We start from the raw sequence: 18918 nt of genomic DNA on the forward strand, positions 1-18918 counted from the left end.
CCGGGTTCAAGCAATTCTCCTGCCTCAGCCTCCTGAGTAGCTGGGACTACAGGTGCATGCCAGCATGCCCAGCTAATTTTTGTATTTTTAGTAGAGACGGGGTTTCACCATGTTGGCCAGGCTGGTCTCAAGCGCTTGACCTCATGATCCACCCGCCATAGCCTCCCAAATTGCTGGGATTACAGGCGTGAGTCACCACACCTGGCCAGGAGTTGTATTTCTGAAAGGCAATCCTTCTGTAGGTTTGGTTTCTGTCCTGTGACCTGTGTCAGGAAGCAAGTATGCATATCTCATTTGCATATCCCTTACCTATTGTTTCTCCAGATCACCTTGATTAGTCAAGGGAAGATGCCAGTCACTTTCTTGCACTTCACCACCCCGCCCGCCCCGCCCTTTTATTTTTTTTTTTGAGACTGAGTTTTGCTCTTGTCGCCCAGGCTGGAGTGCAGTGGCATGATCTCGGCTCACTGCAGCCTCCGCCTCCTGGGTTCAAGTGATTCTTCTGCCTCAGCCTCCCAAGTAGCTGGGATTATAGGCACGCACCACCACACCTGGCTAATTTTGTATTTTTAGTAGAGACGGGGATTTCACCATGTTGGCCAGGCTGGTTTCGAACTCCTGACCTCAGGTGATCTGCCTGTCTCGGCCTCCCAAAGTGCTGGGATGACAGGTGCTGGGAGCCAACGTGCCTGGCCTGCAGTTCTTGTTTGGGAAGACCTTCACTGGCCTTCCCTTGACTAATAGTTATTTCAGCTTACAGCTTAGACTTTACTTCCTTGAAGAAGCCTTGTTTGATGATCCACACCAAGCTGGGTGCCCCTCCTGTGCTTATTCCTGCCTTATTTTATTAAAATTACTGTTTATCACCCCGCCATACTGAAATTCCTTGAGATGGAGGATAGAGTTTCCATTTAAATACTTTAGCGTAATATCTGGCACAATAGTAAGTACTGAATAAATATATGTAACTTATAAATAATATGTAAGTGGCATATTTTATATCTGTAAAAGAGGGACTGAACTCAAATCACAAATTACAGCTTTATTGAATCCTTCTAGGTCTTTTAGGTCTGTATTCTCAAACTTGAGTGTCCATCAGCATCATTTGGAGGGCTTCTTAAAACACAGACTGCTGGGCCCCCAACCCCAGACTTTCTGAGTTAATAGATCATTTCTTACTAGTTCCCAGATGATGCTGTTGGTCCAGGGGTCACATCTTTAGAACCACCTTAGGGGAAAAAAAAGAAAGTATGTTTCTTTGGCATTTCTGTTTACTTCTTCACTGATCACCATCAGTGATTTTAGATTTCCAAATTTGCCCACAAAAACAGTTTTATTCAATAGCATAACAACTACAGTAACTGTTGCATCAGTGTTGGAAAGATTTTTCCTTGCAGAGGTACTATATAATTGGTCCTAGATACTGTGGTGTATTGATGCTAAGAGATGAAAGGAAAAATTTAAAACACGGGGGGCCATCTTGTGGTGACTGTAGCAATTCAGAAAACTTTAAAAATTGAATTTGCGCTATAGGGAACCAAACATGTGGAGGACAAATTTGTGTTTTCTGATACATATTATGCATCTGGAAAAATGTTTGCAGACTGCAAATTAGTTTATGTGTTTTACTTAGTTTTTTCTTTGCTTGTGAAAAAATTCTTGTTTCACAGCATAGTATCACTTTTACTGTGTCCTCAGTGACGGTTACACCTCTGTTTCCCTTGGTAGTTAGGCAGTGTTGGAACTCTTTGATTCATGTCTGTGGTCGGGAGTTTATTGAGAAAAATTATATTTGATATTTTTTAAAAATCAGGGTTGAAATTTTATGTCATTTTTAATTTTAGGTGGTATAAATAGTTGAATATTTCCTATTTTCTGGACCCGGCTGGTTTATAACTTCAGAAGAAATAATGGAAAGCCAAGAATTTATTGTAAGTTTTACCATTTTTCACAATTTGGTGAAATTCCCTTCCTCTCTCCCTTTCTTCCTTCTTTCTTTTAAAGGCATTTCACAAACGTCTTGCTGTGTTGCCAGATTTAGCAAAAACAAAACAAAAAACAGGCTACTCAGTTAAATTTGAATTTCGAATAAACAATGCATACCTTTTTTAGCATTAGGATCCCAAATATTGCACAGTATTTTATCTGGTAACCCTATCTGTTACCTACTATTCATATTTGTTACACAAAATCATCACTTTTCAGCCTTTTGGCTAAGATCAGGTATTAGACAAAGTCCTTTGTAACATAATCTTTGAAAGTGTGAAACCGGGAAACAATTTCTTTCTCTTGAAGAACTGGCACGCCTCTTCTGTATAGATCAGCGGTTCTCACACTATTTGGTCTCGGGACTCTTTAACACTTTAGAAAATTATTGACCCCAACTAACTTGTGTATATAGGGTCTTACGTCTATTGATGTTTTTCATACTGAAGTTAAAGCAGAAATGTAAAAAGTATTTATGATTTGGCTTAATGGAAGACAACTGGATTCTCATATTTGTTTCTTCTACATTCAGGTTGCAATTGAATCTTACAATATTGCATATACATAATCCTGGGAAACTTCATTCTGCACCCCTGAAGGAGTGAGGATGAAAAGACAGCATCATGAAAATAGTTTTGATCTCACAGATACTTGTAAAGGTCTTGGAGACCTCCAGGAGTCTCTGGACCAAACTTTGAGAACTGCACAGATTATTAGTACTGTGTAATCCAGTAATTTTTTTCCCTTCCCACTGATGACTAGGGAGCTCAAATTACTTTCAATGCTCATGTATCTTTTTTGTTTCTTCCTTGGATTTCTCCTCTCCTTTCTTCCTTCCCCTGCCATTTCCTCCCCTATTCCCTCCCTCTCCTTCTCTCTCTCCTTTCCTTCCCTTTTTTATTTCATTTAATTAATGTTTAATGTTATTGTTATGCTATCTGTGCTTTTGTTTTTAAAATTTAAAAAATTGATATGGGTGTATGTGCCTTTTTTTGATGAAAGGTGCATTAAATATATTTTGTATGTAGGAAGGATATATAAAATATGTAACATTGAATATATATAAATGGAAACCATTTCTTTCGTATTTTTGGAAATAAGGTCCTATATACTCATCAAAAGATGAAGAAGTCAAAAGTGTGGCAAGATGGAATTCTGAAGATCACTCACTTAGGAAACAAAGTGAGTACAAAGCAGTTGACTACAGGGTGCAAGAGCAAGGTTCTCGATTTTTGATTGAATATTTAAAAAACCGTACATGATAAAATGTCAGATATAACCATACACTGAAATGATATGAAAACAGATTTTCAATTGATCCCCATATCACAGTGGTTAATTTGTGCGTTATAAAAATAGTTCATTAATAGATAGAATGAATAAGATCTGTTATCCAGTAGCACAGTACAGTAACTATTGTTATTTATTTTTATTTTTTTTGAGACAGAGTCTTACTCTGTCATCCAGACTGGAGTGCAGTGGCACGATCTCGGCTCACTGCAAACTCTGCCCCCCGGGTTCAAACGATTCTCCTGCCTCAGCCTCCCAAGTAGCTGGGACTACATGTACCCGACACCACGCCTGACTAATTTTTTTGTATTTTTAGTAGAGACGGCGTTTCACCATGTTGCCCAGGCTGGTCTCGAACTCCTGACCTCAGGTGATCTGCCTGCCTCAGCCTCCCAAAGTTCTGGGATTACAAGAGTGAGCCACTGCTCCCGGCTAAGTGACTATTGTTAATAATAATTTTTTGTGTGTTTTTAAAATAACTCCAAGAGTGGAATTGGAATGCTCCTAACATAAATGCTAAGGCCAGGCATCATGGCTCATACCTGTAATCCCACCACGTTGGGAGGCTGAGGCAGGAAGATTGCTTGAAACCTGGAGTTCTAGACCAGCCTGGGCAGCAAAGCAAGACTCTGTCTCTACAAAAAAAATAAAAGTAAATAAAAAAGTTTTAAAAAAGTTATAAACTGCTTATTATATGCTAGGCATAATGCTTTAAAAGTATCAACTTACTTAGTCTGCATAACTCTCCTACTAGTTAGGTATTCTTTTAATATTTATTTTACCAAAGATGAAACTGGGGTACAGAGAGATGGAGTAGCTTGCCCAAGGATCAAAGCTGGAAGGTGGAGAAGCCACATATGAACCTAGGCTTTTTGTCCCCAGGGCCCATGTCCTAACCATTCTCCATTCTACTGTGTCTCTTTTTTTTTTTTTTTTTTTTTTGCCAGAATCTCACTCTGTTGCCCAGGTTGGAGTACAGTGGCATGATCTCGGCTCACTGCAGCCTCCGCCTCCCACGTTCAAGCAGTTCTGCCTCAGTCCCCCAAGTAGCTGGGACTACAGGTGCCACCTCTACGCCCGGCTAATTTTTTGTATTTTTAGTAGAGATGGGGTTTTGCCATGTTGGTCAGGCTGGTCTTGAACTCCTGACCTCAGGTGATCCAAATATTACTAATTTTAAAAAAGAACTTTATTACAGTTGAGTCACTAATTTTATATAGGACACATTGACAATGTCTGTGGCCTCCTGAATGAAGCCCCTACTCCTCAGTCTAGCAATTAAAGATAACCATATTCTGTTTTTTTTTTTTTTTTTGAGATGGATTTTTGCTCTTGTCACCCAGGCTAGGGTGCAGTGGCGCGATCTCGGCTCACTGAAGCCTCTGCCTCCCAGGGTCAGGTGATTCTCCTGCCTCAGCCTCCTGAGTAGTTGAGATTACAGGCACTTGCAACCATGCTCAGCTACTTTTTGTATTTTTAATAGACACAGAGTTTCACCATGTTGGTCAGGCTGGTCTTGAACTCCTGACTTCAGGTAATCCACCTGCCTAGGCCTCCCAAAGTGCTGGGATTTACAGGTGTGAGCCACTGTGCCTGGCCCATATTCTGTTCTTATTTTACTTATCTGTCATTGTGACGTTATCACTGAGGGAAGCTTTTTAGTAGAGAAAAAGCTATCTACTATTTCTTTTTTTTTGTTTTGTTTTGTTTTTGAGATTGAGTTTTGCTCTTGTTGCCCAGGCTGGAGTGCAATGGTGCAATCTCGGCTCACCTCAACCTCCACCTCCACCACCACCTCCCAAGTTCAAGTGATTCTCCTGCCTCAGCCTCCCAAGTAGCTGGGATTATAGGCATGTGCCACTACACCTGGCTAATTTTGTGTTTTTAGTAGAGATGGGGGTTTCTCCATGTTGGTCTGGCCGGTCTCGAACTCCCGAGCTTAGGTTATCCACCCGCCTCAGCTTCCCAAAGTGCTGGGATTACAGGCGTGAGCCACTGCGCCTGGCCTGAGACACTGCACCTGGCCCTACTATTTCTTAATATTTAATTTGTTAAAACAGCAAATTTTTTAAATTTTGCCTTAAGCCTTCAAGTTCAATTTATGTAATCTTATTAAATTTGTAAACCTAGTTAAGTTAAACAGTTACTTTCTGTAGGGTTTTAGCTTAATGTTCAAGCAACTTAAGTTGAAAAAACTAAGTGCTTTTTTTTTTTTCTTTTTTTAGACAGAGTCTTGCTCTGTTGCCCAGGCTGGAGTGCAGTGGCACAGTCTTGGCTCACTACAACCTCTGCATCCAAGGTTCAAGTGATTATCCTGCCTCAGCCTCCTGAGTAGCTGGGATTACAAGCGCCCACCACCATGCCCGGCTAATTTTTGTGTTTTTAGTAGAGATGGGGTTTCACCATGTTGGCCAGGCTGGTCTCGAACTCCTGACCTCAAGTGATCCGCCCACCTCAGCCTCCTAAAGTGCTGGTATTACAGGTGTGAGCCACTGTGCCCGGCAAAAGTAGCTTTTTAAAATTAAAAATAACACACTTATTTTATTAGTTTTTTTTTGTTTGTTTGTCTTTTGAGACAGAACTAACGCTGTCACTCAGGCTGGAGTGCAGTGGTGCAATCTCTGCTCTCTGCAACCTCCACCTCCTAGGCTCAAGTGATCCTCCCACCTCAGCATCCCAAGTAGCTGGAACCACAGGCACACACCACCTCACCTGGCAATTTTTACATTTTTTGTAGAGACAGGGTTTCACCATGTTGGCCAGGCTGGTCTCAGACTCCTGAGCTGAAGCCATCTGCCCGCCTTGGCCTCCCAAAGTATTGGGATTACAGGCATAAGCCACCGTGCCTGGCTCAAATATTTTAAATATCAGATTACCTAATGTCAAATTGGCCAATAACTAAAATCTATTCATGATCATAATTCAAAAGTATTGATATTTTTGGTTTGAATTACTTCGTTATGTCTATATCCAGTTCTAAATGTTTCAGGAGTTACAAGGTACTTTCACGTTGAGTAAAAAACTTGTTACCCAAGTAAACTGGAGTTATCATATCAATGAACTGAGGCTGCCAATAAGATTTGAGATTGAAATTTGAGACCCAGGGCTATAGATAATCAGGATAACTTGAACACCATCACCAAGGGACGTGTCGAACCTTGTGTTTAATTGTAGTAACAACAGGATCTCCAATTCTATGCTCTTTAAAGGTGGTGGTCTCATAGTTGGTACCGCTATGTTCAAGTCATGTGATTAATTCTTCTAATTTAAATAGATGAATATTCAGGTCTTTGCATATCCATATGTTTTTTTAAATACGTAAACTAATTCATTCAGTGTCTGATGCTATTCTATATAACTTTTTCTTTTATATTCTGACTTTTTCTTTAGATCCAGTGTCTTTAAAATCTTGTAGATATTTAAAAGCCATCTGATTGGATTCTGCATATCCTTTGTGTTGTCTTCTGGTTCCAAATTATTATGGTCATGCTAGTGCTATTATCCAACTTTATCTTCAACTGTAGCATACATTTGTTGAGTGCCCATTATATATCTCACACAAGTAGGTTATAGGAAAACAAGATAAATTCAAGTTAGTCCCTGAAAGTTTCTGTGTTCCAGGCAAGTTAATTATCTCATTGTTTCCTAAATAACGCCCTCAATCTTAGATGCAGGCTATTGCTTATATTCTTCTCTTGCTAGTTATGCCTTTTCTCTATCTAAATTCTGTCAAAGTTATTCATCTTCCACTGAATAAGTCATCAACCAACAAACATTACTGGTAGACAGTGGGAAAAGTCAAATAAGATAGGTGGATGCAGAGTAGAAGAGCAGTTAGCATCAAATGTCAAGTAGACCTCAGTTTCAATTCTGGCTCTTTGCTTATTAGATGTATAATTTTGGGGGAGTACTCTCAGTGCCTCTGTTCTTTCTTTGTAAAATGGGGAAAATGATGCTTCATAAAGTTGTCTTAAGGATTAAAATAAGAAACACGTAAAGACCTTAACAAAGTACCTGCCACATCCTGAGCACACAATGAATGGTAGTTTGTTATTATAATTCTTGTCTTCAAGGGACTTTTATCTAATTTTTGACTAAGGGCATAAGGATCATAATATGTTTGTTTAGGATTCTATGAGATTACAAGGTAGAGACATTTAGATCTGTCTCTGGTTCAGAGAAGTCTTTCCAGATGAAGCATATATATATATTTTTTGTTCTGTTTTGTAAACAAAATTGCCAAGTTAGGGGGAAGGGAGCTGAAGATTGTATCCTAGTCCCAACAACATGAATGTATGAAATGATACGAAATGTGGGAAACTATAAGCATTTAAATATAGCTGAAATGAAGGCCCCATATTGGGAAATGATGCAGTATAAAGCTAAAGTGGTAGACAGGAACCATGTCATGAAGAATTTTGTATGCTGAGCCCTAGGAGCTAATGAAGAATTATGAGAAGAAGAGTGACATATCATATTTGTATTTTATTTTATTTTTTTGAGACGAAGTCTTGCTCTGTCACCCAGGCTGGAGTGCAGTGGCACAATCTTGGCTCACTACAGCCTCTGCCTCCTGGGCACAAGTGATTCTTGGGCCTCAGCCTCCTGAGTAGCTGGGATTACAAGCATGTGCCACCACACCTGGCTAATTTTTGTATTTTTAGTAGAGACAAATTTCATCATGTTGGCCAGGTTGGTCTCAAACTCCCGACCTCAGATGATCCACCTGCCTCGGCCACTTAAAGTGCTGGGATTACAGACGTGAGCCACCGTGCCCAGCCATATTTGTATTTTAGAAAGATTGGTTTGGCAGCAGTGTAAAAGTTGTGTAGGATGAAAGATTGGATTTCAGAGACTTATAGTAGAGGCTGTAGAATAATCTAGACAAAAAGTAATGGAGGTCTGACCAAGCAGGCATTAGCAATGGCAATAGAGAAAAAGAATGATTATAGAGAAATTATGAAAGCATAGCCTCTTAGATCTTGGATATAGAAGGTGAGAGGAGGATCCAGAATGACTTTTAGGTTTGTGTATTTATTTCCCAAAATGAAATATTTCAAAAAGAAAAATAAGTGAATGGAAACAATCAAGATTTTTAGTTCCATTCTGAACATAGTAAATTTGAGGCTGGGTGCAGTGGCTCATGCCTGTAATCCTAGTACTTTGGGAGGCCGAAGTGGGCAGATCTCTTGAGGTCAGGAGTTTGAGACCAGGCCAGCCTGGTTAACGTGGTGAAACCCCGTCTCTACTAAAAATATAAAAATTAGCCTGGCATGGTAGCGGGTGCCTGTAATTCCAGCTACTCAAGAGATTGAGGCCTGAGAATCGCTTGAATCTGGGAGGTGGAGGTTGCAGTGATCTGAGATCATGCCACTGCACTCTAGCTTGGGCGATAGAGCAAGACTCAGTCTCAAGAAAAGAAAAAAAAATTAAAATAAAATAAATAAATAAATTTGAAGTATCATAGAAACACTCATGTAATTAGCTGTAGAGACCCAGACCTCTGGAAGGAGTTCCTGACTACTAGTATAGATTGGAAGTCCTTGGCTTTTAGATGGTATTTGAAACTATTGGAGTGGATTCATTTGTTCAACAAATATTTTTTGAGCATCTGAGTGAGTTACACACTGTTCTAAGAAATACAGCAGGGAGCAAAACAAATAAATCCCTGACTTCGTGGAAATAACATGGAGGAGACAGACCACTAAATTAAATGCATATGTATGTCTAGTGAAAGGCAATAACAAGGACATTAGTGTGGTTGGAACGGAGTGAGCAAGGGCGAGAATGGAGATAAAGGGGATTATATAAGCCTCACTGGCTATGGAAAGAACTTTTGTTATTCTTAGGAGCTGTAGAGAAATGGGAATGATTTGAGCAGGAGCATAGCATGATCTGATTTATATGGATGATAGTGCTCAGGGAGGGTGTATCAAATTAAAAGAATAGAGGGACAAGAATACCATTTTTTTAACAGCTTCATTGAGATATAATTCACACTTCACACACTTTTCGATTCACCCATTCAGTGATTTTTAGTATTTTCACAGTTTTGCAACCATTATCACAATTTAAATTTGGCATATTTTTGTCACCACCAAAAGAAATCTCATACTCATTGGCAGTTACTACTCAGTACACAGCCCCCAGCCCTACGCAAACACAAATCTACTTACTGTCTCTATAGATTTACCTATTCTGGACATTTTTCATCAATGAAATTATATAATAAGTAGTCTTTTGTGAGTAAGTCTTATTTAGCATAATATTTTCAGGGTTATTCCATGTTGAAGCATGTATCTTCATATATATTTTATTTTTTATTGCCATATAACTTTTTTTTTGAGACGGAGTTTCACTCTTGTTGCCCAGGCTGGAGTGCAATGGCGTGATCTCAGCTCACCACAACATCCACCTCCCCGGTTCAAGTGATTCTCCTGCCTCAGCCTCCTGAGTAGCTGGGATTACAGGCATGTGCAACCAAGGCTGGCTAATTTTGTATTTTTAGTAGAGACGGGGTTTCTCTGTGTTGGTCAAGCTGGTCTCAAACTCCTGACCTCAGGTGATCTGCCCGCCTCAGCCTCCCAAAGTGCTGGGATTACAGGTGTGAGCCACCGTGCCTGGCATGATTTTCTTTTTTTAAATAGACAGGGTCTTGCTGTGTCGCCCAGGCTGGATCGCAGTGGTGCAATCATAGTTCACTGTAGCCTCAAACTCTTAGGCTCAAACAATCCTTCCGCCTTAGCTTCCGAAGTAGTTGTGACTACTTAGGCTTGCACCAGCATGTCTGGCTAATAACAAAAATTTTTTAGAGATAGAGTCTTACTTCGTTCCCTGGATCGATCTTGAACTTCTAGTCTCAGATAATCCTTGCGTCTCAGCCTGCAGAGTACCTGGAGTAGCTGGGATTACACCACGAGCCGTGTACCGAGCCCAATATGTCATGTTTTATTTATCCATTCATAATACAGATATATGTTGATATACATTTGGGTTACTTCAAGTTTTTGGCTATTATGAATAATGCTGCTGTGAGCATTAATGTGCAAGTTTTTGTATAGACATATGTTTTTATTTCTCTTGGGTATATATCTAGGAGTGGAATTGCTGGGTCATGTGGGAACTTTATGTTTAATCTTTCAAGGAATTGCCAAACTGTTTTCCAAACTGATGGAAACACCAATATTAAAGGGGCTAGTGGAAAAATTGCTATGAAAAAGGGCTACAGATGTAAGGGAAAAGCTAGAAAATGGTAATCACCTTGGCATCCTTTTTTCTCCCCTTATCCTTCATATTTAACAAGTTTTATTCATTATACCTCATAAATAATTGTCTTATCCTCCCGAATGTCAATATCTTATTTTAAGTGCTGATCATCTCCATCCTGTATACCATCCCATTGCAATAATCTCTTAAAATGATCTTGTCTCCTGTTTGTCCCCTTTAATGTGTTTCAGTTATAATTTCTTCCCAATTTTTTTTTTTTTTTAATTGAGATGGAGTCTCGCTGTGTTGCCTAGGCTGGAATGCAGTGGCGCGATCTCGGCTCACTGCAACCCCTGTCACCTGGGTTCAAGCAATTCTCCTGCCTCAGCTTGTATTTTTAGTAGTGACGGGGTTTTGCCATGTTGGTCAGGCTGGTCTGGAACTCCTGACCTCAGGTGATCCACCTGCTTCGGCCTCCCAAAGTGTTGGGATTACAGGCGTGAGCCACCATGCCCAGCCTCTTCCCAGTTTCATTCTAATATCCTCCTGGTAGGAATTAAGTTCTTGAATTTCTTTTTTTTTTTTTTTTTTTGAGCAGCAGCAAGATTTATTGCAAAGAGCAAAAGAACAAAGCTTCCACAGCATGGAAGGGGACCCGAGCGGGTTGCCCGAATTTCTTTTATGAATGTCTTTACTCTCTTATACAGACTGATGCATAGTAAACATTCAAAATAGATGCATTTTCAAATCCAAGTTCAACAAATGTAATCCTTTCATTATATGATTACTTATATAACAATAACTTATTTCCTCTTGAAGAAGTTTAAGAAAAGCATAATTGTGTTGTTCCTTTTTAACATTTATTTTGTTTTCATACAGGCAATTTTATTTGATGACAAAGGAGCATGTTTGGAGAGTCTGTTTCTTAAATGCCTTGAGGTATTTTAGTGCGTTTATCTTATTTTTAAGTTATTATTTAAAAATCTCTTTAAATACCTCCTTTATGAATATTGTTAGTGTAGTCATAATATTAATACTAATAATTATAGTTAGTATTTGTTGAACATTATAGCTAGACTTTGTGTTAAAACCTTTTAGATATTGTTTCCTTTAATCTCTACAACTGATTTTTTATAATCTAAAAAACAACCTGATTTTTATAGATTAGGAGTGCAGTGCAGAAAGGTTAAGTAACTTGCTCATGTTCATAGAGTTACAGTGGTAGGAAGGCTGAGATTTGATCCCAGGAGGTGATTCTAGAGTCTAATTCTACTACATGATTTTTTCATAGGCAGAGGTCTACTGTGGGAAATTTTTTGTGACATCTTCTCATTTAAGTATAATATTCTGTCACCTAAAAACAGAACTACCATTCAATCCAGGAGTACTATAACTGGGTATATACCCAAAGGAATATAAGTTGTTCTGCCATAAAGACACGTGTGTATATGTTCATTGTAGCACTATTCATAATAGCAAAGACATGGAATCAGCCTAAATGCCTATCAGTGATAGACTGGATAAAGAAAATGAGATACAAATACACCATGAAATATTATACAGCCATAAAAAAGAATGAGATCATGTTCTTTTGCAGGAATATGGATGGAGGTAGAGGTCATTATCCTTAGCAAACTAATGCAGGAACACAGAAAACCAAATATTACATGTTCTCACATGTAAGTGGGAGCTAAATGATGAGAACGCATGGACAAAGGGGGACAACAGACACTGGGGCCTACTGGAGGACGGAGAGAGGGTAGGAGGAGGAAGAGGATCAGGAAAAATAATGGGTACTAGACTTAATACTTGGGTGATGAAATAATCTGTATAATAAACCGCCATGACACGGGTTTACTTATGTAACAAACCTGCACATGTACCCCTGAACTTAAAAATAAATACATAAATAAAATATTCTCTCAAATACGTAGTTTGTGTTTTTCCTCTCAAAGAGGAAAAAGCATGGAAAGAGAACTAAAGGCATATTTTAGTGAAGAATTAGGGTATTAAAGTTGGTCATTCTGGGTTCACTTCCCAGTTCTAAATACTTCCTGGCCCACCTAAACTCTCTATGTCTAACTTCTCTGCTGTAAAATGTAGATCACAGACAGATTTTACAGGGTCGGTCTGAAGGTTAGAAATAATTTCTGTAAAGTGCCTAGCAGTTTTAGTAGTACAGTGATTCTTTTTTTTTTTTTTTTTTTTGAGATGGAGTCTCCCTCTGTTGCCCAGGCTGGAGTGTGGTGGCATAATCTCGGCTCACTGCAGCCTCTGCCTCCTGGGTTCAAGCGATTCTCCTTCCTCAGCCTCCCGAGTAGCTGAGATTACAGGCATGTGCCACCATGCCCAGCTAATTTTTTGTATTTTTAGTAGAGATGGGGTTTCACCATGTTGGCCAGGCTGGTCTTGAACTCCTGACCTCAAGTGATCCACGTGCCTTGGCCTCCAAAAGTGCTGGGATTACAGGCATGAGCCACCGCACCTGGCCTAGTACAGTGATTCTAAATGTGTTAAAATGCATACTGTGATGATGATGATGTTGATTTTTGGCCATAGTATTCATTTTGAAATTTTACATGACATCAATAGTGGTTATGGTACTTTTATATATTTTTAAAAGGGTCTAGGAGAATCAGTATCTTAGTATATGGTCTGATTGGTGGTAACTACTATTATTTCATCTTAAAAATCATTTCAGGCCGGGCGTGGTGGCTCACACCTGTAATCCTAGCACTTTGGGAGGCCGAGGCGGGTGGATCACCTGAGGTCAGGAGTTCAAGACCAGCCTGACCAACATGAAGAAACCCCTTCTCTACTAAAAATACAAAAAATTAGCTGGACGTGGTGGTGCATGCCTGCAATCCCACCTGCTCGGGAGGCTGAGGTAGGAGAACTGCTTGAACCCGGGAGGTGGAGGTTCGGTGAGCCGAGATCGCGCTATTGCACTCCAGACTGGGCAACAAGAGCGAAACTCCATCTCAAAAAAAAAAAAAAATCATTTCATTAGTAAAATATTAATCTGATACAGATTTTGTGTATTTTCAAATTCGGCTGATAATTTTTTTTTTTTTTTTTTTTTGAGATGGAGTTTCGCTCTTGTTGCCCAGGCTAGAGTACAATGGCGCGATCTCACCTCACCACAACCTCTGCCTCCCGGGTTCAAGTGATTCTCCTGTCTCAGCCTCCCGAGTGGCTGGGATTACAGGCATGCGCCACCACACCCAGCTAATTTGTTTTGTATTTTTAGTAGAGACGGGGTTTCACTGTGTTATTTAGGCTGGTCTCAAACTCCCAACCTCAGGTGATCCACCCACCTCGGCCTCCCAAAGTGCTGGGATTACAGGTCTGCATAATCCTGCGTCTGGCGATAATCTTATTTTTATGCTGCAGTCAGAGGTGGTGGCAAGTACTACATTTGCTCATTAACATGATTAAAATGCATTTTTGGAATATGATTAAGCAACTGTAATGATTTATAATAATGTTTAATTTATGATAATTATGAGTATCTTATTCATTTAAAGATATATAGTTGGCAATAACTCTAATTTTTGAAAAGTTACACTTAGTTATATGGATTCTAAGTGAACTGCTTGAGAGGGGGCATTTTTTTCTTGTTTGTCTTTGTATCCCTAGCATGTAACAAGGGGCCTTATATAGGTCCCCAGTACGTAATATTTATTTACTAATTTAATTTTGTTTTTAGAGACATTGTCTCACTCTGTCATCCAGGTTGGAGTATGGTAGTGTGATCATAGCTTACTACAGCCTCAAACTCCTGGGCTCAAGGGATCCTTCCACCTCAGCCTTTCAAGTAGCTGAGACTATAGGAACATGCCACCACGCCTGGCTAATTTTTTTTTTTTTTTTGAGACAGGGTCTCACTCTGTCACCTAGGCTAGAGAGCAGTGGTGTGAAAACTGCTCACTGCAGCCTTGACCTCCTAGTCTCAAATCATCCTCCCACCTCATCCCCCCAAATAGCTGGGACTACAGGTGCATGCCACCATGCATGGCTGATTTTTTAAAAAGTTTTTTGTAGAGACAGGGTCTTGCTATGTCGACTAGGGTGGTCTTGACCTCCTGGCTTCAAGCAATCCCCCTCTCTTGGTGTCCGTAGTGCTAGGATTACAGGCATAAGCCATCCCATCCAGCCTGTGCTAATTTAAAATAAAAATTTTTTGTAGAGACAGGATCTCAATATTTTGCCCAGGCTGGTCTCATACTCTTGGCCTCAATCAATCCTCTTGCCTTGGTCTCCCAAAGTCTTGCGATTACAGGTGTGAGCTACCACACCTAGCTCTAATATGTGTTGTTGAATAAACAAATTAGAGAAATTTTAAAATTATATTGTCCTTTTTTGTGCTTATTGATAGTTAATGAGTACATAATAATAAATAATTGAAGACTTTAATTACTGATTTATTCGTTCAACACCTATTTATTGAACACCCATTGTGTCTTAGTGCTAGTGAGCATCCTGGAATACATACATAGCTAATCAAATAATTAGATGTATGTTATTTTGACATTTATTCTTTCAGGTGAAACCTGGAGATGACTTAGAAAGTGATCGATACTTAATCACAGTTGAAGAAGTTAAAGTTGCTGGAGCCATAGGTGTTGTTAAGCAGAATGTCAATAAAGAAGCACCAGACTTAAATTCAAGGACATTTATATCCTCTGGCCGATCTCTTGGATGTCAGCCCTCTGGCTTAAAAAGGAAGTTTACTGTAAGTTTTGCTGTGGAAAATAATACATCAAAATATATTTATAAAATTGTCTCAAAAAGTAGTGAATTTGGAAGTTACTGTACTCTGACATTCAAAGGGCACTTCATAGTATACTTAGGTAGAAAGGAAATAAACCTTACTTTGAAAAATCTTATTGCAAATGAATGTACTTTAACAAACTTTAAATCTGAATTATTACTTTACCTTAGGCAAACCAGAAACAATCCTTTTCCTTTTTTTTTTCTTAGCCAGTTCATTTCACATTTTCTTAATGGGTAATGGTACAGCTAACATTTATTTTAATATTTTCAGGGTTTTCAAGGACCACGTCAGGTTCCAAAGAAAATGGTTATTACGGAAAGTGGTGAATCAGCTGCATCACATGAGGCTAAGAAAACTGGCCCTACTATTTTTTCTCCATTCTACAGCATGCCTCCTTTGTTTCCTACTGTTGGCAAGAAAGATACAAATAATATACTGGCAGACCCTGAGAACATTGTGGCTTACAAGAACAGAGAGAGAAACGCCATGGATTTTTCTTCAGTTTTTTCTCCATCCTTCCAGATTAACCCAGGAGTGCTGTGTGAAGAAAATTATTTTTGCTCTCCTGTCAATTCTGGAAATAAGCTTTCAGACTCTTTACTGACCAATGAGCCTGTGAAAAGAGATAGTTTGGCATCTCACTATTCAGGAGTTTCACAAAACATCAGAAGCAAAGCACAGATATTAGCTCTTCTGAAGTCTGAATCATCTAGTTCATGTGAGGAACTAAATTCTGAGATGACAGAGCATTTTCCTCAAAAACAACCACAAGGAAGTTTAAAAATTGCTACTAAACCAAAGTACCTAATTCAACAGGAAAAGTGTGCTGAGATGAAGAGCACAGAAAATTTATACTACCAGCATCAATCAGAAAATACCATGAGAAATAAAAGCCGGTGGGCCATGTACTTATCCTCACAGAGTTCACCTATACATTCTTCTACTGTAGATGGGAATGATACAGAAAGGAAACCCAAGGCCCAGGAATATGATATAAATTCTAATTTGAAAGACCTTTCATTACAAAAAAATATACAGTTCTTTGAAACATGTGCTGAAGAGAGGAAAAAGTATAATGTAGACAAGTCAGTTGGTAATGATCAATCCTGGAATCAGGAAGTAAAATTAGAAATTCCTTCATTCAATGAAAGCAGTAGCTTACGGGTTACTTGTAGCAGTGCAGGAAATGATGGTACATTATCAGAATCTGACATTCAAGAAGATAATAAAATACCTTTTAATCAAAATGACAAGGGGTACTTTAAAGGATCAGTTCTCATGAAAGAAAATGCTCAGGAGGTAAATACATGTGGAACACCGGAAAAGGAGTATGAACAATCGGAGTCATCTCTGCCAGAACTGAAACATCTCCAAATTGAATCTAGTAATAATTCTAGGATCTCTGATGATATTACAGACATGATTTCTGAAAGTAAAATGGATAATGAAAGTCTTAATAGTATTCATGAATCTCTGAGTAATGTAACACAACCATTTTTGGAGGTAACTTTTAATCTGAACAATTTTGAGACCAGTGACACTGAGGAGGAATCACAGGAAAACAACAAAATTTCCCAGGATTCAGAGAGTTGGGTAAAGGACATTTTGGTTAATGATAGCAATTCATGTTTTCAAAAGAGGTCTGAGAATACAAACTGTGAAGAGATTGAGGGTGAACATTTGCCATTCTTAACATCTGTTAGTGACAAACCTACAGTGACATTTCCTGTTAAAGAGACTCTGCCATCACAGTTTTGTGATAAAACTTATGTGGGTTTTGACATGGGAATTTGTAAAGCTGAAAACACGGGAAAAGAAATAGAGGAGTATAGTGACACATTGAGCAATTTTGAATCTTTCAAGTGGACTGATGCTGTATACATAGATAATAAAGAAGATGCTAATAAACCTATTCAAGAAGTCAGAATTAACTATGATTTTGCTTTACCCCCGAATAAATCTAAAGGTATAAACATGAATTTACATATTCCTCATAATCAAAATCAGATTGCTGAAAACAGTGATCTATTTTCAGAAGATGCTCAACCTCAGCCTTTTATTTTGGGAAGTGACTTAGACAAAAATGATGAACATGTTTTACCCTCAACTTCTAGTAGTGACAACAGTGTCCAACTATTAAATACCAATCAGAATCACTATGAATGTATTGCACTTGATAAATCAAATACCCACATTTCCAGTTCTTTGTTTTACCCACTGGGAAAAAACCATCTTATTTCCAAAGACACAGAAGCACATATATCTGAACCTGAAGATTTGGGAAAGATCAGAAGTCCACCCCCTGACCATGTTGAGGTTGAAACTGCCAGAGAAGGCAAACAACACTGGAATCCTAGAAATTCTTCAGAACTTTCTGGATTAGTAAATACCATTTCTATTTTAAAGTCACTGTCTGAACACAGTACTGCTTTAGACAGCTTGGAAATATTGAAAAAGAAAAATACTGTCTTTCAGCAAGGAACTCAACAGACCTATGAGCCAGATAGCAGTCCTGAAGGTTAGAATTGCATGTCTATTTTGGATTGGTTTCTTTATAGGTCTTTGAGCTATAAAGAAAGAAGATATTAGCTCTGGGTGCTACATTAAAGAATTACATAGTGTTTAAATAGGTAATACATGTACTTGGTAAAACCAATATTAATAGAGAATAGTAGCAATGAAAAGTTCCCATCCAACCACATCCCTTAGTCTACCCTTCAGAATTAGCTACAGTTTTCTTCTAGAACATCCTTCCATAAACTATGTGTATATAAGCATATCTTGGCACATTTAAGTGAATATATGTCAAAAAATGTTCATATATATGTACATATGTGTGTGTATATGTCAAGCTATTTTTTTTTTTTTTTTGGAGACAGTCTCACTCTGTCACCTAGGCTGGAGTGACTCACTGCAGCCTTTGCCTTCCAAGTAGTTGGGTTTACAGGCATGCACCACCATGCTTAGCTAATTAAATCTATTCTTATTCATTTTTGGACAGGTACTAGGGAATAATTTTTTTTAAAAAGTGAGTTCATATTGATACTGCTAATTCCAGTCCTATACCACAGAGTTCTTTTCCTCTTTCCTCCGTTCCATAATTGTGTCTTTCTTTTTTTTTTTTTTTAAGACAGTTTCACTCTTGTCGCCCAGGCTGGAGTGCAATGGCGCGATCTTGGCTCACTGCAACCTCCACCTCCTGGGTTCAAGCGATTCTCCTGCCTCGGTCTCCTGAGTAGCTGGAATTACAGGCGCCGACCACCATGCCCGGCTAATTGTTTTGTATTTTTAGTAGAGACGGGGTTTCACTATGTTGGCCAGGCTGGTCTTGAACTCCTGACCTCGTGATCCACCCACCTCGGCCTCCCAAAGTGTTGGGATTACAGGCGTGAGCCACCACTACTGGCCCATAATTGTATTTCTTTTTTTTTTGTTTTTTGAGACAGAGTTTCGCTCTGTCTCCCAGGCTGGAGTGCAGTGGCGCGATCTTGGCTCACTGCAAGCTCTGCCTCATGGGTTCAAGTGATTCTCCTGCCTCAGCCTCCCCAGTAGCTGGAATTACAGGCACCCACCACCATGCACAGCTAATTTTTTTTTGTATTTTTAGTAGAGATGGGGTTTCACCATGTTGGCCAGGTTGGTCTTGAACTCCTGATCTC

At 39.1% G+C, this 18918-nt stretch overlaps 1 protein-coding gene across 21 annotated transcripts in view; it reads left to right on the plus strand.

The window, feature by feature from the left end:
• The window catches only part of ZGRF1 (zinc finger GRF-type containing 1), a 103027-nt gene that overhangs the window by 2178 nt on the left and 81931 nt on the right, over positions 1-18918 (plus strand). For 20 of the 21 annotated variants that reach the window (XR_010120504.1, XM_063637982.1, XM_055274831.2 and 17 more), the window contains 5 exons: positions 1845-1931; positions 3088-3168; positions 11362-11421; positions 15029-15217; positions 15530-17777. Coding sequence is in view for 20 of the 21 variants with exons in the window: in XM_063637982.1 (XP_063494052.1) it covers positions 1911-1931; positions 3088-3168; positions 11362-11421; positions 15029-15217; positions 15530-17777 (2599 nt within the window). In the remaining variant the exon portion in view is untranslated. The remainder of the gene's footprint in view (positions 1-1844; positions 1932-3087; positions 3169-11361; positions 11422-15028; positions 15218-15529; positions 17778-18918) is intronic. The other variant, XM_063637971.1, reaches the window with a different exon arrangement.

The sequence above is a fragment of the Symphalangus syndactylus genome, chromosome 4 (genome assembly GCF_028878055.3).
Source record: "Symphalangus syndactylus isolate Jambi chromosome 4, NHGRI_mSymSyn1-v2.1_pri, whole genome shotgun sequence".
In the NCBI taxonomy this organism is placed as follows: domain Eukaryota; kingdom Metazoa; phylum Chordata; class Mammalia; order Primates; family Hylobatidae; genus Symphalangus; species Symphalangus syndactylus.